Consider the following 23,184-nt stretch of genomic DNA (forward strand, 5'->3'; position numbering starts at 1 on the left):
TGGTAGTCTGTCCACGAGAGAATAGAGTAAAACAAGCTTATATTTTGGGTTCTGATGTGGTACAGCAGCTGAACTAAGCTCATGAGGCTTTTAGAAGTTATATTCTTCCAGAATCAATGGGTATATATCATTAATTTAATGGATGTAGTAACTGCAGATTGTCCCTTTTTGAATTGGAGAGGCTTGCTTTACAGCAAGGCAGAGGTTGAGTTTGCTGTTGGGTGGGTTCGCAATCCTTATTTTCTAATGTGTCTTTCCAGCATTTCACCTGTTTCTGGGCTTCCAAAGGCCACAGCAAAGGTTGTTGATATATTGCAGCATACTCCGGTGTGCTTTGAATACATTTTTGAACGGGCAACTCTGAGGGTAAAGCACACTACCACCTGTGCCATGAGGGTCGATCTCTTGGCAGGAGCGTAAAGCACCCACCTATAGGGCGCCAGCAGTATCAGTAAATGTCCATTCGGATTTCAATACTTATGCTAATTAGCTGTAAAATGACTTGAATGCTATCATCATGCTAATGGTTGGCTGTTAACTGACTTGGTGTATGCTACTAAACTAGCATGCTAACGTCTGACTGCTTTCTTTGTTCTCTGTCCACAGAGCAGTTTCCTGGGCAGCGCTACGTTCTCCGTTAGCGACCTGCTAAGGTCAAAGGACGATCAGCTGACCCTCAATCTAAGGTGAGTGAACATTGCTCTCTATCTCTCTGTCTGTCTCTGTCTCTGTCTCTGTCTCTGTCTCTGTCTCTCTGTCTCTGTCTCTCTTTCTCGGTCTCTCTCTCTCTCTCTCTCTCTCGGTCTCTGTCTCTCTCTCTCTCTCTCTGTCTCTCTCTCTCTCTCTCTGTCTCTCTCTCTCTCTCTCTCGGTCTCTCTCTCTCTCTCTCTCTCTCTCTCTCTCTCTCTGTCTCTCTGTCTCTCTCTCTCTCTCTCTCTCTCTCTCTCTCTCTCTCTCTCTCTCTCTCTCTCTCTCTCTCTCTCTCTCTCGGTCTCTCTCTCTCTCTCTCTCTGTCTCTCTCTCTCTGTCTCTCTGACCCTGAATGCCTTTGCACTGCTCGTAATGGTTTTCTTTGCTCGGTAATTGATGGTTGAAGGCCAGTGCTGATCTCTTTGCGCTCCCGTTTTTTGCCCTCCTATCCGTTGGAGGTTAAAGTCAAATATTTTTGAATAGATGTGGGTGGCTGTATTTTCTACACATGGACTTTAAAGTAAGACTAACTCTTCAATAGAACTTGTTTTTATCTCTTGATCATACCTTTTAACTGATCTTGTCTGTTTCCTTGTCCTGACGTTTGGAGGCTGGTGTTATTCTTTTTCTATCCACAGGCTTTAAAGTAAGACTAACTCTTCAGTTGTTGGACCTTCAAACGCCTGTATTTTTCTGTATAGTGTTATACAAAGGGCCTTGGCAACCATGGTATTGGAATGATGCAAGTAGTTGTCTGCCCTATTTGCCAGACAACCCAGGGCTAGACAATGCACATTTTTGTTAGCTGGTCAATTACATGGTTTCAGAGGGCAGGGCAGGTTATCTGGCTGTGTGTGGGGGTGGATCTACCATTTCTGGCCCGGTGGAGAGGAACGGAGAGAAGTTTGCATTAAGAATGTGGAAGTGGGCGTAGAGGTGTGGTAGGGCAAAGAGATTGAGAGAGCGACTAAAAGAGAGAGACAGACGGAGAGAAAATAGTCGGAGACAAAAGATAAAGAGCGAGAGAGCGAGAGAGAACACCTGGAGGATGATGGGAGGTCAGGGAGGTAGTTCCCATGGGAATAAAGACACCTGTTAGAGCACAGAACACCCCCATACCAAGCATGCATGTGTGTCATGGGGATGAAAAAAAGCTGGTGAGAAAACAAAGTCAACAGTCTAGCTACTGAGATGCAATTCTAAGCCTGGATTGGCTGCTACTGCAGCTACTGTTGCTGCACCTGCTACCGCTGCTACTGCTGCTACTGCTACTGCTGCTGCTGCTACTGCTGCTGCTACTGCTGCTACTGCTACTACTGCTGCTGCTACTGCTGCTGCTACTGCTGCTGCTACTGCTGCTGCTACTGCTGCTGCTGCTGCTACTGCTGCTGCTACTGCTGCTGCTACTGCTACTGCTGCTACTACTTCAGTATAATCAGACAGACTGGGTTTTTCACTGAAAATGGGTTTATTTGGCTCTTCTGTCTGCCCTTTTTCACTCTCTCTTTTTCTCTTCCGTCGTTCTTTTCCCTCGCTCCGTTATTCTTTCTCATTTCCTGAAGGTGAGCACGGGTCCCTGGCCATAATTGTCACTGGTATGATTGACAGCGCTACTCGCCGCCACGAGGGAAGGAGATTATGCAGCTGGCGTGTGTGTGTGTGTGTGTGCATGTCTGTGTGTCTATTTTCTTTGCGTCTGTCTTTCTGTGCAAAAGATCTCACGATTTGGACCAAGTTGACTTCAAATTCCGACGTTTGACAATGTTTGTCCAAACGTCAAATTTCGAAGTTGCTTCAAATGTCAAATTTTGACGTGTTTTGGACAGTCTGAGTTGCTCCGCTGCTATCGGCAGGGCCTTGCGGCTGGTTAAGTTTAGGCATTAATTCCAAATGGTTAAGTTAAGAGGTTAATAGTTCAGGTTTGGGATAGGGTTAAAACAAAAACAACTCCATGGTTAAGTTTAGCAATTAATTCCGAATTGTTAAGGTTTGGGATAGCCCACCAGCCACAACGCCCAAGCAGACTTGATGGTAATAGTGCTCACCGTTGTCCTTAGTGGCCGGTTTTGAAGGCATCTCCCGGCGTCCTGGGGACATGGACTGATGTCTGATTTCGAAGTGGATCTTGAGTGACCTGGCTGTTCTCTCTGTGTGTGTGTGTGTGTGTGTGTGTGTGTGTGTGTGTGTGTGTGTGTGTGTGTGTGTGTGTGTGTGTGTGTGTGTGTGTGTGTGTGTGTGTCTGAGCGCATACACTGTACTGATAACCTCCAGCCAAGGCCTACAGCCAATGATTGATCCGTTTGATGATGCTGATTCTGATGAAAGGAGGGACAGGACATCATAGTGGTGCTGTTTGCAAGCTAAAAGGGTACTCTGTGGCAATGTGTTCCCGTAAAGTGGAGGGAGAACATTGACTGTGTTGTCTTAGTGTTTGGCCCACCGAGTGGCGCACACACACACACACACACACAGACTGCCCGTGGAGTGGCGCACACACACACACACACACACAGACTGCCCGTGGAGTGGCGCACACACACACACACACAGACTGCCCGTGGAGTGGCGCACACACGCACACACGCCCTGCGGAGTGTCATTTTCTAATTGCACTGAACGAGGGATGAAAGAACACACACAGCCTAGGAAAGTTCCTTTAATCCCCAACAGAAAGAGAGACTGGGCAACAACTGGGGGCTCATCTACACTACCCTGTAAATTGAATTTGTGTCTGTTGTGGAAGAACATGGCCTTCCCAGGGCTGAGGGAGAGGCTGTACTTGTCATTTCTCTTCCACATAATACACTACTGTGGTGGTGGAGGCCTATCGGTGTATGGGTTGGAGGTTTTGGGATGTCCTTTGTGCCGATTTTACCTCAAGTTTAAAACTCTCTCAAATTACAACTCTTTAGCTTTTGAAAGAGTTTAGAAATATCTGTGTTGTTTTCTTCATCCCCGGGTTGATCTCGCAATGGTCACCTTTAGGAGGAAGTTATTTTATTTGGTCAACAGTTACGCCCTTGAGGATGTGGTGGTAATGTTGGTGGTCAAGGCAGAATGGCCCACCGCTGAAAGTCTATTCTGTACAGTGGAATACAAGGCTACTACTGTAGTCCTCTGGAGACCTAATGCCTTGTTATACCAGTCAGGTGGGGTTATGTTGTTGTCTGATAGGATGGCCCAGATTCTTGTTTCCTCATGTCTCCCTATGGAAATGTACTCTTGGGCACGCATACTCTCATTTGCATCTCTCACACTCTCGCTCGCGTTCTCGCTCTCTCTCGCTCTCTCTCGCTCTCTCTCGCTCTCTCTCGCTCTCTCTCGCTCTCTCTCGCTCTCTCTCTTTATCCAATATTCTGTTTGGTTTGGTAGCTCATCCACTGAGGGATTTTCAAAGGCAAAAGCAGCCATGAGTCTTTGTGATCCATCCTCTGTTGTTGGGTTCAAGCCAGTGATTCAGGTTTTCTCCAAGCCGCTCAAAGACAACAGTGCTGGTTTCGACTATGAGAGCAGCAGGCATATGTATTCTACAGCTTGTTAAGAGGAGTCTACAGTTTGCTGTATGGAGGGTTATTGTCAAGCAGTAGCTCAGTCCGTTAACTACCTTTCTCTACTGAGAGAAACTGAACAAACTTTATTTCAGAAGACAGAACAGTCCCCTCAGAGCTGTTTGAAACCAGCTCGCCATTGACGTAGTTCTCGTCTTAATAAGGTCTGGATTTACACGGGGTCCTTAAGCAAATATATATGTGAAATTGGTATTTGATGTTTGACCGGGGGAGTTTGTTTTTCCCTTCCACTTCTATGAAGTTCACCACCTAAGGGACATGTTTTTAGAGACAGGAGAAGTCTACGCTATTGAATTTGAACTTCAGGCTCTCAAATCCTAAGGCTTCTTATTTCACACTCATTACTTCGTCATTTCATCTCTCGCTCTCTACCTCTCTTTCTCTCTTTCTCTCTATCTCTCCGCCTCAGCAAATGGAAGGACTTTAATGTCAAGCTTGTTGGAATGTTTGTCACAAGTCGTTTGTTTGGCCCCCAGTCAGAACTGGGAGCGCATCCAGGTTGGATTTGGGTCACTTTTCTTTTTGACAGTGTCAGGTCCACTGACTGTGAATTTCATTAACAGAGTGCCTTGTGAGGACCTGTCTCCTCCCTGTCTCCTCCCTGTCCCCTCCCTGTCCCCTCCCTGTCTCCTCTCTGTCACCACAAACCACTGTCGTGATGGCGAGAGCAACTCACAATACAGCGTGCTGAGTGCTCAAGCACAACAATGATTTAAAGGGATGAGCTGGATGACCTTTGGGTTTTGACCACGGTAAATACGGTGGGGATACTCTCTCACTTTGGATTTATCCCTTTAAAGGGATGAGCTGGATGACCTGTGGGTTTTGACCACAGTAAATACAGTGAGGACACTCTCTCACTTTGGATTTATCCCTTTAAAGGGATGAGCTGGATGACCTGTGGGTTTTGACCACGGTAAATACAGTGGGGATACTCTCTCACTTTGGATTTATCCCTTTAAAGGGGTGAGCTGGATGACCTGTGGGTTTTGACCACGGTAAATACAGTGGGGACACTCTCTCACTTTGGATTTATCCCTTTAAGGGGAGGAGCTGGATGACCTGTGGGGTTTGACCACGGTAAATACAGTGGGGACACTCTCTCACTTTGGATTTATCCCTTTAAAGGGATGGGTTGGTTGATTTAGTGTCCTAGCCAGGGCGAACACAGCAAAAACTCCTTAGTTCTGGACTGAATGGATTTGCTTTATTCTCGCTGTGGTGAACATGAGAAAGCCATATACTTCTGTTTGACGAGAAATGCAGTCTACAGCTTTGAGTGAAATGAAAACAACTTTCCATTCAAACGGTCGAGTTCGACTCGACCAGGTTCTATAGAATCCATATTTCACCCATTCTTTAAAAGCATAGCAGTGAATCGAAACCTTGATGAATTCTGTTTTCCTAAAGAAGTAGAAAGGAGTAGATGGCTTGTAAAGAAAGTCAAACTGATTCGATGATTAACGGAGTCACACGATACCGGAAGTACTTGTGGACCAAATGGAGGTCGAAAGTCGTCACAAAATACATTCTGGTATTAACTAACTTGAGCTCGGTGAGGTTTTTATTCGATCCAAACTTTCTAGCACACAGTTAGTTTGACTATGTGAGTTTGAGTGTGTGTGACTGGCAGTGCATGCATCTGTGTCCCCATTCTTTTCTCACCTAAAGCCATGCTCTGTGACACCTCAGCCACACCTCCCTCTTGTCCTTGTCTCCACACAACAACAACAGCCTTTTTGACAGGCTCCCCTTACAAATTATTTAATTCCTTCTGTCGCCATTGACAACCCCTGTGACACACACACACACACACACTGAAGCGCTTATGGCATTTTGATGTATGGTCGGAAGGCGGAAGTCGTATGATCTTTGACCCATAACATGTTGTAGCATTGTACTTAATCACTTCCTGTCTGTGTGTTACCAGGGTCAGGCTGCTGTGTATGATGGTGATAGTTCAACCACTCTCATTACTCTTCAGGCGCTTCCAGGAACCGTGCTTTGGTCTAAACGGCCGTTTAGATTAGATGAAGTTCGATATCAGACTTCTCCTGGCTCGGCTCATGTGTTCAGTTGACTGCTATAGTTTATGTATGCTCTCCATAGCAGTGTAAGGTTGGATCTTCTCTTTTTAAGTTGTTTCTAAAGAGGCGATTTGTAATGCACTTCCTGTGTTCATAGTTTGTAGAACTTTGGTCATAGTTATTGTTGTTTCAAAAGCGAGAACCAGGTTGAAAATGGCCAAGGTCAGCTTCCTGTAAAGACCTGATGTAGGCTAGTCAAGTCGAGATGGGGACTCAAATAGCAACGCAAACAGGATGTAAACAGCAACAAAGACGTTGCAACCCAGGCCTTTTCAATAATGTATCCCTGGTTGTGTACACAGGGGAGAAGTTATCACCGTTTCCGAGAGGAAGCCTGGTGTTCACCCTGTCAAAACACACACACACACACACACTAACGATTCACAGCAGTGTGTTTTGCATAAATTTAAAACTGAAAGCGCTAATATGCTAATAACGTCCTATTCTCCGTCTCCAATAACCAGAACAAATGTTTGAAAGGTTTGAATTCACATTCCAACTTACCAAATAGATAACAGGAAGCTACTTTAAATCCTGCCAGACCATTCGGTTTGTCCATTAGCTGTCAGGACACTAGTCCTGGACAAAAATCACTTTCTGCTGTGTTTACAGTGGAGAACTGTGGTGCTAATGTAACTCTCAATGCAACACTAAACTCTGTGCAGACAAAACACTTGGAAATTGTCCACTGAACATGCTCTTCAGTCAAGGACTAGGTTTAATCGGTGTCCGGGAAACTGGCCTCGTGTCTTTACACCTTACTCACAGCTGCATTACAGGGAGTCTTGGACATAGTTAATATGTCTCTCTCTCACTCACTCACTCACTCACTCACTCACTCACTCACTCACTCACTCACTCACTCACTCACTCACTCACTCACTCACTCACTCTATCCTCTCTCTATCCACTCTCTCTATCCACTCACTCACTCTCTCTCTCTCACACACACACACACACACACACAAAGGGGATGGCACCCTGTGACCCAGTTTAGTGTTTTTAGATTTGATGGTGATGGGAAATGATTGTGTGTGTTCAGAGATGAAGCTCTAGTGAGGCAAGGCTACATTATCACAGGCCAATGCCTCCCATGTCTTGACTGCCTGTCTTATTCATACAATCCTATTGGATAACACCCACCAGTCTATTCCACCATTAATAACACCACTATCATTTCACCAGTTCATTGACCCAGCACCATTCACTATCATCTCACCAGTTCACTGTCCCAGCACCATTCACTATCATCTCACCAGTTCATTGACCCAGCACCATTCACTATCATCTCACCAGTTCACTGTCCCAGCACTATTCACCGTCATCTGTCACATTGACCAAGCTTATCCCCAGATGCCCATGCCTTTACTATCCACCGTCTGACTAGAAGCTGGTTTGTCTGAGCAGGGTAGAAGGCTGAAGATGAACTGACCTGCTGAAATACAGCTCCAAGCATAAAAGCCAACGTTGTTGCCGGTGATGTCTGGTGAGGACCTGCCTTACAACAGACGTACAAGCCCTCAGTCCAACCTCTCTCAGCCTATTGCAGACAGTCTGGGCACTGATGGAGGGATTGTGCGTTCCTAGTGTAACTCAGGCAGTTGTTGTTGCCACCCTGTACCTGTCCCACAGGTGTGATATTAAGATGTACCGATCCTGTACAGGTGTTGTTACACGTGGTCTGCTACTGCGAGGACGATCAGCTGTCCGTCCTGTCTCCCTGTAGCGCTGTCTTAGGCGTCTCACAGTACGGACATTGCAATGTATTGCCCTGGCCACATTTGCAGTCCTCATGCCTCCTTGCAGCATGCCTAAGGCACGTTCACGCAGATGAGCAGGGATCCTGGGCATCTTTATTTAGGTGTTTTTGGAGTCGGTAGAAAGGCCTCTTTAGTGTCCTAAGTTTTCATAACTGTGACCTTATTGCCTACCGTCTGTAAGCTGTTAGTGTCTTAACGACCGTTCCCCAGTTGCATGTTCATTCATTGTTTATGGTTCATTGAACAAGCATTGTTTAAGCATGGGAAACAGTGTTTAAACTCTTTACAATGAAGATCTATGAAAGACAGGGTCCTGAAAAAGGGATATGTCTTTTATTTCTGAAAAGGGGATATATATATATATATACACACACAGTGGGGAGAACAAGTATTTGACACACTGCCGATTTTGCAGGTTTTCCTACTTACAAAAAAAGCATGTAGAGGTCTGTAATTTTTATCATAGGTACACTTCAACTGTGAGAGACGGAATCTAAAACAAATATCCAGAAAATCACAATGTATGATTTTTAAGTAAATAATTAGCATTTCATTGCATGACATAAGTATTTGATCAACTACCAACCAGTAAGGATTCCGGCTCTCACAGACCTGTTAGTTTTTCTTTAAGAAGCCCTCCTGTTCTCCACTCATTACCTGTATTAACTGCACCTGTTTGAACTCGTTACCTGTATAAAAGACACCTGTCCACACACTCAATCAAACAGACTCCAACCTCTCCACAATGGCCAAGACCAGAGAGGGTGTAAGGACATCAGGGATAAAATGGTAGACCTGCACAAGGCTGGGATGGGCTACAGGACAATAGGCAAGCAGCTTGGTGAGAAGGCAACAACTGTTGGCGCAATTATTAGAAAATGGAAGAAGTTAAAGATGACGGTCAATCACCCTCGGTCTGGGGCTCCATGCAAGATCTCACCTCGTGGGGCATCAATGATCATGAGGAAGGTGAGGGATCAGCCCAGAACCACACAGCAGGACCTGGTCAATGACCTGTAGAGAGCTGGGACCACAGTCTCAAAGAAAACCATTAGTAACACAATACGCCGTCATGGTTTAAAATCCTGCAGCGCACGCAAGGTCCCCCTGCTCAAGACAGCGCATGTCCAGGCCCGTCTGAAGTTTGCCAATGACCATCTGGATGATCCAGAGGAGGAATGGGAGAAGGTCATGTGGTTTGATGAGACAAAAATATAGCTTTTTGGTCTAAACTCCACTCGCCGTGTTTGGAGGAAGAAGAAGGATGAGTACAACCCCAAGAACACCATCCCAACCGGAAGTGGAAACATCATTCTTTGGGGATGCTTTTCTGCAAAGGGGACAGGACGACTGCACCGTATTGAGGGGAGGATGGATGGGGCCATGTATCGCGAGATCTTGGCCAACAACCTCCTTCCCTCAGTAAGAGCATTGAAGAAGGGTCGTGGCTGGGTCTTCCAGCATGACAATGACCCGAAACACACAGCCAGGGCAACTAAGGAAGGGCAACTCCATAAGAAGCATCTCAAGGTCCTGGAGTGGCCTAGCCGGTCTCCAGACCTGAACCCAAGAGAAAATCTTTGGAGGGAGCTGAAAGTCCGTATTGCCCAGCAACAGCTCCGAAACCTGAAGGATGTCGAGAAGGAATGTATGGAGGAGTGGGCCAAAATCCCTGCTGCAGTGTGTGCAGACTGAATCTGCAATAGGTAAGCAGCTTGGTTTGAAGAAATCAACTGTGGGAGCAATTATTAGGAAATGGAAGACATACAAGACCACTGATAATCTCCCTCGATCTGGGGCTCCACGCAAGATCTCACCCCGTGGGGCCAAAATGATCACAAGAACGGTGAGCAAAAATCCCAGAACAACACGGGGGGACCTAGTGAATGACCTGCAAAGAGCTGGGACCAAAGTAACAAAGCCTACCATCAGTAACACACTACGCCGCCAGGGACTCAAATCCTGCAGTGCCAGATGTGTCCCCCTGCTTAAGCCAGTACATGTCCAGGCCCGTCTGAAGTTTGCTAGAGAGCATTTGGATGATCCAGAAGAAGATTGGGAGAATGTCATATGGTCAAATGAAACTAAAATATAACTTTTTGGTAAAAACTCAACTCGTCGTGTTTGGAGGACAAAGAATGCTGAGTTGCATCCAAAGAACACCATACCTACTGTGAAGCATGGGGGTGGAAACATCATGCTTTGGGGCTCTTTTTCTGCAAAGGGACCAGGACGACTGATCCGTGTAAAGGAAAGAATGGATGGGGCAATGTATCGTGAGATTTTGAGTGAAAACCTCCTTCCATCAGCAAGGGCATTGAAGATGAAACGTGGCTGGGTCTTTCAGCATGACAATGATCCCTAACACACCGCCCGGGCAACGAAGGAGTGGCTTCGTAAGAAGCATTTCAAGGTCCTGGAGTGGCCTAGCCAGTCTCCAGATCTCAACCCCATAGAAAATCTTTGGAGGGAGTTGAAAGTCCGTGTTGCCCAGCAACAGCCCCAAAACATCACTGCTCTAGAGGAGATCTGCATGGAGGAATGGGCCAAAATACCAGCAACAGTGTGTGAAAACCTTGTGAAGACTTACAGAAAAAGTTTGACCTCTGTCATTGCCAACAAAGGGTATATAACAAAGTATTGAGATAAACTTTTGTTATTGACCAAATACTTATTTTCCACCATAATTTGCAAATAAATTCATTACAAATTCTAGCATGGAATAGCCTTAATTTCCCAGAACAAGAATAGACTGACGAGCTTCAGAAGAAAGTTATTTGTTTCTGGCCATTTTGAGCCTGTTATCGAACCCACAACTGCTGATGCTCCAGATACTCATCTAGTCTGAAGAAGGACAGTTTTATTGCTCCTTTAATCAGGACAACAGTTTTCAGCTGTGCTAACATAATTGCAAAATGGTTTTCTAATAATCAATTAGCCTTTTAAAATGATAAACTTTGATTAGTTAACACAACGTGCCATTGGAACACAATGGTTGCTGATAATGGGCCTCTGTACACCTATGTAGATATTCCATTAAAACTCTACCGTTTCCAGCTACAATTTCATTTACAACATTAACAATGTCTACACTGTAGTTCTGATAATTTTCATGTTATTTTAAATGGACAAAGAATGTGCTTTTCTTTCAAAAACAAAGACATTTCTGAGTGACCCCAAACTTTTGAACGGTAGTGTATATATTCTGGCAACCCTTGGAAATACTAAGTGGGAGTCCCTCTGCTCTCTTTCTGTCTCTCCATCCCTCTGTCCCCCCCTCCCTCTCTTTTTCTCTCTCTCTCTCTCTTTTTTTTTTCTCTCTCTCTCTCTCTCTCTCTCTCTCTCTCTCTCTCTCTCTCTCTCTCTCTCTCTCTCTCTCTCTCCTTCCTATCTCTCCCCTGCTCTCTAACTCCCCCTCTCATTCCCCCCCCCCCTCCTTCCCTCCCACCCTCTCTCTCTCTTTGTCGAACGATATGACACACCAGCAGTGTTGAACCCAGATTGGGGCTTCTGTCCTCTACGGTCATTAGCAAAAAGAGACAACACACAAACTAACATTTAGTTAGGAATAATGGAAGGAAAGGGAATAATTACAATTGTACAATACCAGATTAAATGTCTTTATTTATTCCTTTCTGGTTAATTGAATCTATTTGTCACCAGTGGATAGTGTGTGTAGTGTTTATAACAGAGGGGATGCACTGTAGGACAGAGTGGTGGAAGGGTGGCTATTGGGAAGGCGTTTATCTGTCGTTTGCACATGGGGACGACTATTTTGACTATGAAGCTGCCTGTGACTTCCTGTGTGTGGAATTGTCCAATAAAGTATGTTTAAAGCTGCAGGAATGGGCTTGGAAATCAGACACACACACACACACACACATTTAGATATACACATGCACGCGCATATACACACACACACAGCATTACATTTGTTTTGAAATGCACATATGGTCTCCACATTTCTCCCATCATTACCCAAAATGCACTTCTGTGCTGTTTCACTGCATAATCTAGAAGATTCCCTCAAGGCTAGGAGGCCCATGGATAGAATATGAAAATAATGACCTAGACCAGAGATCCACCAAGGCACCAAATATGTTCATGCCAGATAAAATGAATCGCTTTCAGGCTGACACACACACACACACACACACACACACACAAACACACACACACACTTGGGCTGAAATCCTACTTTAATTACTGTTCATAAATAATCTGGGCTTTTCAAAAGTTGTCAATAAAGAACATTCTGGATAATCCGGAACGTTCCAGTAGTGCCCAGAAACTCAACATGCATATTGAGTAAGGTAATAGGTCTCATATAGAGTGAAGAAATAAGAAAATGGAGAGTTTTATATAGCGAGCCAAAAAGACAGGTGAATTGTCCAAAAAGTATGTAGCTAGCAAGTTTACTAGTTTGCAACATTAGTTGCCTTGGTAACAAAACAAACAGACTTGCTAGTTTAGCTTACCAAACCATCAGTCCATGCTTGAAAATCGAATTCAACAATGCCAATAAAGTTTTCAATTCGACTTGAAAAATTAACTATATCCATTGAATTCTAACATGCAAATATACTGTGCGTTATAGGGATATAATGCACACTCTGGAATGCTCTTCAAGCCAATTAGAAACAAGTATTCAACAATGCCATGGTATAAATCTCAGTAGACAGGGGACAAAAGGGTCTTAGAATATAGGGGAACCCACCTGGGCCAAGTCCTTGTCTATTTGATGAGTGGGTTATAATGAGGACAACATGAAGGAGGGATCAAACGAGGAAGTCTCCATGCCTGCCATTTTTTTCTCTCTCTTTCTTCTCTGCTTTGGAAGAGATTGTGGCCCTCCATCATTCCAGCACTCTGTAGAGGAGACGACGGGAGACCGGCAATCTCCGCTGCGCTGCTGTCCCGATACATCCCCACACCCAGGAAGTGTATAATATCCTGCCTTTATCCACTTTAATCTGTTTCTGACTGAAGCCCATAAAGAACAAAGTTGTTTATTAGAGACAGGGTTCTGTCATGGAGCCTCAGTCCCTGATCCACCCCAAAACTGTTGAAGGTATCAGGGAGAGAAAGTGTTGACGTTGAGCCTCCATCCAGCCCAACAGTGTCTGATATCAGAGCTGTAGACTTCATGACATCCAGCCCAACAGTGTCTGATATCAGAGCTGTAGGCTTCATGACATCCAGCCCAACAGTGTCTGATATCAGAGCTGTAGGCTTCATGACATCCAGCCCAACAGTGTCTGATATCAGAGCTGTAGGCTTCATGACATCCAGCAGTGCCTGATATCAGTGCCTGATATCAGAGCTGTAGGCTTCATGACATCCAGCCCAACAGTGTCTGATATCAGAGCTGTAGGCTTCATGACATCCAGCCCAACAGTCTGATATCAGAGCAGGCTTCATGACATCCAGCCCAACAGTGTCTGATATCAGAGCTGTAGGCTTCATGACATCCAGCCCAACAGTGCCTGATATCAGAGCTGTAGGCTTCATGACATCCAGCTCAACAGTGCCTGATATCAGAGCTGTAGGCTTCATGACATCCAGCTCAACAGTGCCTGATATCAGAGTAGGCTTCATGACATCCAGCCCAACAGTGCCTGATATCAGAGCTGTAGGCTTCATGACATCCAGTGCCTGATATCAGAGCTGTAGGCTTCATGACATCCAGCCCAACAGTGCCTGATATCAGAGCTGTAGGCTTCATGACATCCAGCCCAACAGTGCCTGATATCAGAGCTGTAGGCTTCATGACATCCAGCCCAACAGTGCCTGATATCAGAGCTGTAGGCTTCATGACATCCAGCCCAACAGTGCCTGATATCAGAGCTGTAGGCTTCATGACATCCAGCTCAACAGTGCCTGATATCAGAGCTGACATCCAGCCCAACAGTGCCTGATATCAGAGCTGTAGGCTTCATGACATCCAGCCCAACAGTGCCTGATATCAGAGCTGTAGGCTTCATGACATCCAGCCCAACAGTGCCTGATATCAGAGCTGTAGGCTTCATGACATCCAGCCCAACAGTGCCTGATATCAGAGCTGTCCAGCCCAACAGTGCCTATCAGAGCAGGCTTCATGACATCCAGCTCAACAGTGCCTGATATCAGAGCTGACATAGGCTGATATCAGAGCTGAGGCTTCATGACCAGCCCAACAGTGCCTGATATCAGAGCTGTAGGCTTCATGACATCCAGCCCAACAGTGCCTGATATCAGAGCTGTAGGCTTCATGACATGCAGCTCAACAGTGCCTGATATCAGAGCTGTAGGCATGACATCCAGCCCAACAGTGCCTGATATCAGAGCTGTAGGCTTCATGACATCCAGCTCAACAGTGCCTGATATCAGAGCTGTAGGCTTCATGACATCCAGCCCAACAGTGCCTGATATCAGAGCTGTAGGCTTCATGACATCCAGCCCAACAGTGCCTGATATCAGAGCTGTAGGCTTCATGACATCCAGCCCCACAGTGCCTGATATCAGAGCTGTAGGCTTCATGACATCCAGCCCAACAGTGCCTGATATCAGAGCTGTAGGCTTCATGACATCCAGCCCCACAGTGCCATATGCCTGATGACATCCAGCCCAACAGCTGATATCAGAGCTTCATGACATCCAGCCCAACAGTGCCTGATATCAGTGCCTGATATCAGAGCTGTAGGCTTCATGACATCCAGCCCAACAGTGCCTGATATCAGAGCTGTAGGCTTCATGACATCCAGCCCAACAGTGCCTGATATCAGAGCTGTAGGCTTCATGACATCCAGCCCAACAGTGCCTGATATCAGAGCTGTAGGCTTCATGACATGCAGCTCAACAGTGCCTGATATCAGAGCTGTAGGCTTCATGACATGCAGCTCAACAGTGCCTGATATCAGAGCTGTAGGCTTCATGACATGCAGCTCAACCGAGCTGCTCCACCAACACAACCACCTTCCTCTTAGCTCCGCTGTTCCCTCCATTCTGTTCCACAGCCTCCCTTGATCTCACACCTGGTTGTTGTATCATCTCGACCACATTGACAAAGTGCATAATGATATTTCAATCGTTGTTTTGTTTGGCAGATTGCCCCTCTCTACTCCTGATCTCCACACGGACACAGAGGTAGTGCAGAGGTGAAAAGCATCGGAGCCATGTTCTGCATTTGACGCGTTTGATCTAGACTTCTTTAACCATAGAAAAATAATCAGTAGAATGGTAAAAGCCCCGTCAGACCACGTGTACTGATGAATGGGGATGGCAGGTCTAGTAATTCTAGGGCTGATGCTGCTAACTTTTTGGGAAACAAAGGTTGACATGAAGACAAGCTACTGTCTTAAAAGGTTTCAAACAAACAATGACTAACTAGGTCTGTTGTTGTTCATGTTTGGTCAGTCATGTGTACGGATGTTGTAACAGCTTTGACAATGGGCAACTCCTATTGGCTTAAAGGGCAACTCCCATTGGCTTAAAGGGCAACTCCCATTGGCTTAAAGGGCAACTCCCATTGGCTTAAAGGGGCAACTCCCATTGGCTTAAAGGGCAACTCCCATTGGCTTAAAGGGCAACTCCCATTGGCTTAAAGGGCAACTCCCATTGGCTTAAAGGGCAACTCCCATTGGCTTAAAGGGCAACTCCCATTGGCTTAAAGGGCAACTCCCATTGGCTTAAAGGGGCAACTCCCATTGGCTTAAAGGGCAACTCCCATTGGCTTAAAGGGCAACTCCCATTGGCTTAAAGGGCAACTCCCATTGGCTGAAAGGGCAACTCCGCCACTTTTCAACCTCCTCTTCATTATCTCCATTCCCATACCAGTGTCTCCACATGAAAGCGCTGCGTTTCTATGATCTGTGGTAAAAAAGATAAGATATTCTCCTTAAAATGCTTCTCTGTGACGTCACAGGGTGCGATTAAAAGTAAGAAAAACAGCAACGTTTCTTGCCAGTGGGCATCACTGCGTATCTCATTGAAAATCGCTGTTTTTATTTTTTGGGATGTCATCGGGTAGAACTTTTTAACTTTTTATATTTTTTCTTACAAAAATGCATCGTTTTCACATGTAGACATTGGTATTGTGCTGGAGATAATGAAAATGAAAAGTGGTGGAAATACCCTTTTAACGCCAAGGTCATATTGACACAGTGCAGAGTTAGTTATGAGCCACACACACACTCGGGGAGAGGAAAGCAAATTGCTGCAGTGCAGTTCTGATGAGCCCTCTGGTTGAAGGGAGTCGAGTTCAACACAGCGTTCTGTCTCTCTAAGTCACTTTAACTATCTAAAATGTGTCTGACGTTTTGGCATGAATAAGGCTTTTACATTTGGATGACAGTGGTTTGAAAAGGTCTTAGCTGGCAGAGGAGAGAATGAGAGGGCAAATGTTTCTATGATTACATGAGTCATAAAGTTGAATTAATGCCCCCTGGAATTTTGGCTTGTTTGTTTTGTTTGTGTGTGCAAAATGTGTACTTGTTGGTTAGGCAATATTATAAACTGGGTGGTTCGAGCCCTCAATGAGGATTGGTTGACAGGCATGGTATATCCAACTGTATACCACGGGTATGACAAAACATTTATTTTTACTGTTCTAATTACGTCGGTAACCAGTTTATAATAGCAATAAGGCACCTCGGGGGTTTGTTGTATATGGCCAATATACCACGACTAAGGGCTGTATCCAGGCACTCCATATTGCGTTGTGCATATTAACAGCCCTTAGCCATGGTATATCGGCCATATACCACACCTCCTCAGGCCGTATTGCTTAATTATACACTGAGTGAACAAAACAAGAACACCTGCTCTTTCCATCTGAATCCAGGTGAAATCTATTATCCATTATTGATGTCACTTGCTAATCCACATCAATCAGTGGAGATGAAGGGGAGGAGACAGGTTAAAGAAGGATTTTTAAGCCTTGAGACAAATGAGACATGGATTGTGTATGTGTGCCATTGGGCAAGACAAGATTTAAGTGCCTATGAGCGGGGTATAGTAGTAGGCGTTTTTCACACTCAACAGTTAGTTTCCTGTGTGTATCGAGAATGGTCCACCACCCAAAGGACATCAGCCAACTTGACACAACTGTGTGAAGCATTGGAGTCAACAAGGGCCAGCATCCATGTGGAACCCTTTCGACACATTGTAGAGTCCATAACCTGACAAATTGAGTCTGTTCTGAGAGCAAAATGGGGTGCAACTCAATATTAGGTGTTCCTAATGTTTTGTCCACTCAGTGTTGGGACAGCTGTACAAACAAGTGTTTTTGAAGTGTTTGAACTTGTGGTTCGTCTGCACCTGGGTGCCTTTTGCAGCACTCTGTCGCTCTCTCGCTCTCTCTCTCTCTGTCTCTCTCTCTCTCTGTTGCTCTTTCTCTTCTCTCTCTCTCTCTCTCTCTCTCTCTCTCTCTCTCTCTCTCTCTTTCTCTCTCTCTCTGTTCTCTCTCTCTCTCTCTCTCTGTCGCTCTCTCTCTCTCTCTCTCTCTCTGTCTCTCTCTGTCGCTCTCTCTGCGCTCTCTCTCTCTCTGCCGCTCTCTCTCTCTCTCTCTCTTCTCTCTCTCTCTGCCGCTCTCTCTCTCTCTCTCTGCCGCTCTCTCTCTCTCTCTCTCTCTCTCTCTCTGCCGCTCTCTCTCTCTCTGCCGCTCTCTCTGCCTCTCTCTCTCTCTCTGCCGCTCTCCCTCTCTGCCGCTCTCTCTCTATCTCTGCCGCTCTCTCTCTCTCTCTCTGCCTCTCTCTTTCTCTCTCTCTCTGCCGCTCTCTCTCTCTTTCTCTCTGCCGCTCTCTCTCTCTCTGCCGCTCTCTCTCTCTCTGCCGCTCTCTCTGCCACTCTCTCTTTCTCTGCCTCTCTCTCTCTCTCTCTGCCGCTCTCTCTGTCGCTCTCTCTCTCTCTCTGTGTCGCTCGCTCTCTCTGTCACTCTCTGTCTGTCTCTTTGTCTCTCTCTCTATGTATCTATCTGTAATTGTGTAATCAGTGACGATGCTCATTCCAATCGGGTCAAATCTTAGTGGGAAGCCTTCCCCCGAATCGAATGATTACTTAGAATCTATTCCCGGCGACTTTCCAGACCTTGAGAGGGAAGCCATACGGAATGCAAACGGTTTCTCCTGTCGATACCAATGACCTGCACCACAGCCTTCAACAGTGTGTGTGTGCCTAAAATCCTCTCTCTCTCTCCAAGGGGTGTACGAGGAAACTACGGGCTCCTGCTCTTTAAAAGCCTAGCTTTGATTTCAGAGTCAAAGGTGACCTTTTGAGACCACGCTCTCCAGAAGGACTTTGCTCCTCTTGGTGAGGCTTAAGTTGACAAACAAAAGGTGCAATGGGTCCGCACTCTAAAAGATGTCTCGTAAAGCTGACTTCCTTTTTAGATTGCAGTGAAAAGAATTCAAGCATCGGGAATATCGTACACAGATGTTTCGGCTTTGCAGCCTTCTTCACTGTGAGGCTTAAATTTGACCATGAAGTATATTAAATGTGCTTTAGACAGGCGTGCGTGACCTTTGCAAACGTACAGTACTTTTTTTGTTTATTATACAACGAGTGGGTCTAATCCTGAATGCCGATTGGTTTAAACCGCATTCCAGCTGATATCTATGACATTAAAATGACTATTCACTCTATTCCATGTTGTTAATACAAGTTCCAGACAGCCTCTATGGGTAATGATAGTGGACCCGACACTCTTGCTTCTCTGAGACGTCTGTGTTTAGTATAGTGTCTGCATGAGATAGTGTCTGCATTGAGTATACAAAGCAGCCACACACACACACGCACACACACACACACACACTGCAAACCTATACAAATGGAAAGTGCTTGATTAGTCACTTGCAAAGCTATAATTATTACTTTTAAAAATGGCTAGTCTAGACACCAAGCCCTCCTTGAAGTGAGGCCACGACAAAGCCTACCCCCCCTGGGTCCTGCATGGGTCCTCAGATCCTCAAAAGGTTCTACAGCTGCAACATAGAGAGACTGGTTGCATCACTGCCTGGTACGGCAACTGCTCAGCCTCTGACCGCAAGGCACTACAGAGGGTAGTGCGTACAGCCCAGTACATCACTGAGGCCAAGCTTCCTGCCATCCAGGACCTCTATACCAGAGGAAGGCCCTAAAAATTGTCAAAGACTCCAGCCATCCTAGTCATAGACTGTTCCATAAAATCAAATCAAATGTTATTTGTCACATACACATGGTTAGCAGATGTTAGTGCGAGTGTAGCGAAATGCTTGTGCTTCTAGTTCCGACAATGCAGTAATAACCAACAAGTAATCGAGCTAACAATTCCAAAACTACTACCTTATAGACACAAGTGTAAGGGGATAAAGAATATGTACATAAAGATATATGAATGAGTGATGGTACAGAGCGGCATAGGCAAGATACAGTAGATGGTATTGAGTGCAGTATATACATATGAGATGAGTATGTAAACAAAGTGGCATAGTTAAAGTGGCTAGTGATACATGTATTACATAAGGATGCAGTAGATGATATAGAGTACAGTATATACGTATGCATATGAGATGAATAATGTAGGGTATGTAAACATTATATTAGGTAGCATTGTTTAAAGTGGCTAGTGATATATTAATTTCCCATCAATTCCCATTATTAAAGTGGCTAGAGTTGAGTCAGTGTTGGTAGCAGCCACTCAATGTTAGTGGTGGCTGTTTAACAGTCTGATGGCCTTGAGATAGAAGCTGTTTTTCAGTCTCTCGGTCCCAGCTTTGATGCACCTGTACTGACCTCGCCTTCTGGATGATAGCAGGGTGAACAGGCAGTGGCTCGGGTGGTTGCTGTCCTTGATGATCTTCATGGCCTTCCTGTGACATCGGGTGGTGTAGGTGTCCTGGAGGGCAGTTAGTTTGCCCCTGGTGATACGTTGTGCAGACCTCACTACCCTCTGGAGAGCCTTACGGTTGTAGGCGGAGTAGTTGCCGTACCAGGCGGTGATACAGCCCGACAGGATGCTCTCGATTGTGCATCTGTAGAAGTTTGTGAGTGCTTTTGGTGATAAGCCAAATTTCTTCAGCCTCCTGAGGTTGAAGAGGCGCTGCTGCGCCTTCTTCACGATGCTGTCTGTGTGGGTGGACCAATTCAGTTTGTCTGTGATGTGTACACCGAGGAACTTAAAACTTACTACCCTCTCCACTACTATTCCATCGATGTGGATAGGGGGGTGTTCCCTCTGCTGTTTCCTGAAGTCCACAATCATCTCCTTAGTTTTGATGACGTTAAGTGTGAGGTTATTTTCCTGACACCACACTCCGAGGGCCCTCACCTCCTCCCTGCAGGCCGTCTCGTCGTTGTTGGTAATCAAGCCTACCACTGTTGTGTCGTCCGCAATCTTGATGATTGTGTTGGAGGCGTGCGTGGCCACGCAGTCGTGGATGAACAGGGAGTACAGGAGAGGGCTCAGGGCGCATCCTTGTGGGGCCCCAGTGTTGAGGATCAGCGGAGTGGAGATGTTGTTGCCTACCCTCACCACCTGGGGGCGGCTCGTCAGGAAGTCCAGTACCCAGTTGCACAGGGCGGGGTCGAGACCCAGGGTCTCGAGCTTGATGACGAGCTTGGAGGGCACTATGGTGTTAAATGCCGAGCTGTAGTCGATGAACAGCATTCTCACATAGGTATTCCTCTTGTCCAGATGGGTTAGGGCAGTGTGCAGTGTGGTTGAGATTGCATTGTCTGTGGACCTATTTGGGCGGTTAACAAATTGGAGTGGGTCTAGTGTGTCAGGTAGGGTGGAGGTGATATGGTCCTTGACTAGTCTCTCAAAGCACTTCATGATGACGGAAGTGAGTGCTACGGGGCGGTAGCCGTTTACCTCAGTTACCTTAGCTTTCTTGGGAACAGGAACAATGGTGGCCCTCTTGAAGCATGTGGGAACAACAGACTGGGATAGGGATTGATTGAATATGTCCGTAAACACACCAGCCAGCTGGTCTGCGCACGCTCTGAGGGTGCGGCTGAGGATGCCGTCTGGGCTTGCAGCCTTGCGAGGGTTGACACGTTTAAATGTTTTCCTCACTTCGGCTGCAGTGAAGGAGAGTCCACATGTTTTAGTTGCGGGCATTGTCAGTGGCACTGTATTGTCCTCAAAGCGGGCAAAAAAGTTATTTAGTCTGCCTGGGAGCAAGACATCCTGGTCCGCGATGGTGCTGGTTCTCTTTTTGTAATCCGTGATTGACTGTAGACCCTGCCACATACCTCTTGTATCTGAGCCGTTGAATTGAGATTCTACTTTGTCTCTATACTGACGCTTAGCTTGTTTGATAGCCTTGCGGAGGGAATAGTTACATTGTTTGTATTCGGTCATGTTTCCAGTCACCTTGCCCTGATTAAAAGCAGTGGTTCGCGCTTTCAGTTTCACGAGAATGCTGCCATCAATCCACAGTTTCTGGTTTGGGAATGTTTTAATTGTTGTTATGGGAACGACATCTTCAACGCACGTTCTAATGAACTCGCACACTGAATCAGCGTATTCGTCAATGTTGTCGTCTGACGCAATACGGAACATATCCCAGTCCACGTGATGGAAGCAGTCTTGGAGTGTGGAATCAGATTGGTCGGACCAGCGTTGAACAGACCTCAGCGCGGGAGCTTCTTGTTTTAGTTTCTGTCTGTAGGCAGGGATCAACAAAATGGAGTCGTGGTCAGCTTTTCCGAAAGGGGGGCGGGGCAGGGCCTTATATGCGTCGCGGAAGTTGGAATAGCAATGATCCAAGGTTTTTCCAGCCCTGGTTGTCCAATCGATATGCTGATAAAATTTAGGGAGTCTTGTTTTCAGATTAGCCTTGTTAAAATCCCCAGCTACAATGAATGCAGCCTCCGGATATATGGATTCCAGTTTGCAAAGAGTCAAATAAAGTTCGTTCAGAGCCATCGATGTGTCTGCTTGGGGGGGGATATATACGGCTGTGATTATAATCGAAGAGAATTCCCTTGGTAGATAATGCGGTCTACATTTGATTGTGAGGAATTCTCAATCAGGTGAACAGAAGGACTTGAGTTCCTGTATGTTGTTTTGGCCACACCACATCACGTTAACCATAAAGCATACGCCCCTGCCCCTCTTCTTACCAGAAAGATGTTTGTTTCTGTCGGCGCGATGCGTGGAGAAACCAGCTGGCTGCACCGTCTCCGATAGCGTCTCTCTAGTGAGCCATGTTTCCGTGAAGCAAAGAACGTTACAGTCTCTGATGTCCCTCTGGAATGCTACCCTTGCTCGGATTTCATCAACCTTGTTGTCAAGAGACTGGACATTGGCGAGGAGAATGCTAGGGAGTGGTGCACAATGTGCCCGTCTCCGGAGTCTGACCAGAAGACCGCTTCGTTTTCCCTTTTTTCGAAGTCGTTTCTTGGGGTCGCCGGCTGGGATCCATTCCGTTGTCCTGGGTGAAAGGCAGAACACAGCGTTCGCTTCGCGAAAGTCATATTCTTGGTCGTACTGATGGTGAGTTGACGCTGCTCTTATGTTCAGTAGTTCTTCTCGACTGTATGTAATGAAACCTAAGATGACCTGGGGTACCAATGTAAGAAATAACACGTAAAAAAAACAAAAAACTGCATAGTTTCCTATGAGCGCGTAGCGAGGCGGCCATCTCTGTCGGCGCCGGAAGTTATGGCAAGCAGTACCGGAATGCCAAGTCTAGGACCTAAAGGCTTCTCACCAGCTTTTACCCCCAAATCATAAGACTTCTGAACAGGTAATCAAATGGCTACCCGGACTATTTGCGTTGTGTGTCTCCCCAACCCCTCTTTTACGCTGCTGCTACTCTCTGTTTATCATATATGCATATTCACTTTACATTTACATTTACATTTAAGTCATTTAGCAGACGCTCTTATCCAGAGCGACTTACAAATTGGTGCATTACCTTATGACATCCAGTGGAACAGCCACTTTACAATAGTGCATCTAAATCTTTTAGGGGAGGGGGGGAGTGAGAAGGATTACTTATCCTATCCTAGGTATTCCTTAAAGAGGTGGGGTTTCAGGTGTCTCCGGAAGGTGGTGATTGACTCCGCTGTCCTGGCGTTGTGAGGGAGTTTGTTCCACCATTGGGGGGCCAG

At 46.0% G+C, this 23,184-nt stretch overlaps 1 protein-coding gene across 10 annotated transcripts in view; it reads left to right on the top strand.

Annotated features, from left to right (window-relative positions):
- Positions 1-23,184, top strand: part of LOC118373765 (type II inositol 3,4-bisphosphate 4-phosphatase) — a 263,035-nt gene that overhangs the window by 117,060 nt on the left and 122,791 nt on the right. For all 10 annotated transcript variants that reach the window (XR_008086480.1, XR_008086479.1, XM_052486795.1 and 7 more), the window contains one exon: positions 607-686. Coding sequence is in view for 6 of the 10 variants with exons in the window: in XM_052486795.1 (XP_052342755.1) it covers positions 607-686 (80 nt within the window). In the remaining 4 variants the exon portion in view is untranslated. The remainder of the gene's footprint in view (positions 1-606; positions 687-23,184) is intronic.

Source organism: Oncorhynchus keta, chromosome 29, assembly GCF_023373465.1.
Source record: "Oncorhynchus keta strain PuntledgeMale-10-30-2019 chromosome 29, Oket_V2, whole genome shotgun sequence".
In the NCBI taxonomy this organism is placed as follows: Eukaryota; Metazoa; Chordata; class Actinopteri; order Salmoniformes; family Salmonidae; genus Oncorhynchus; species Oncorhynchus keta.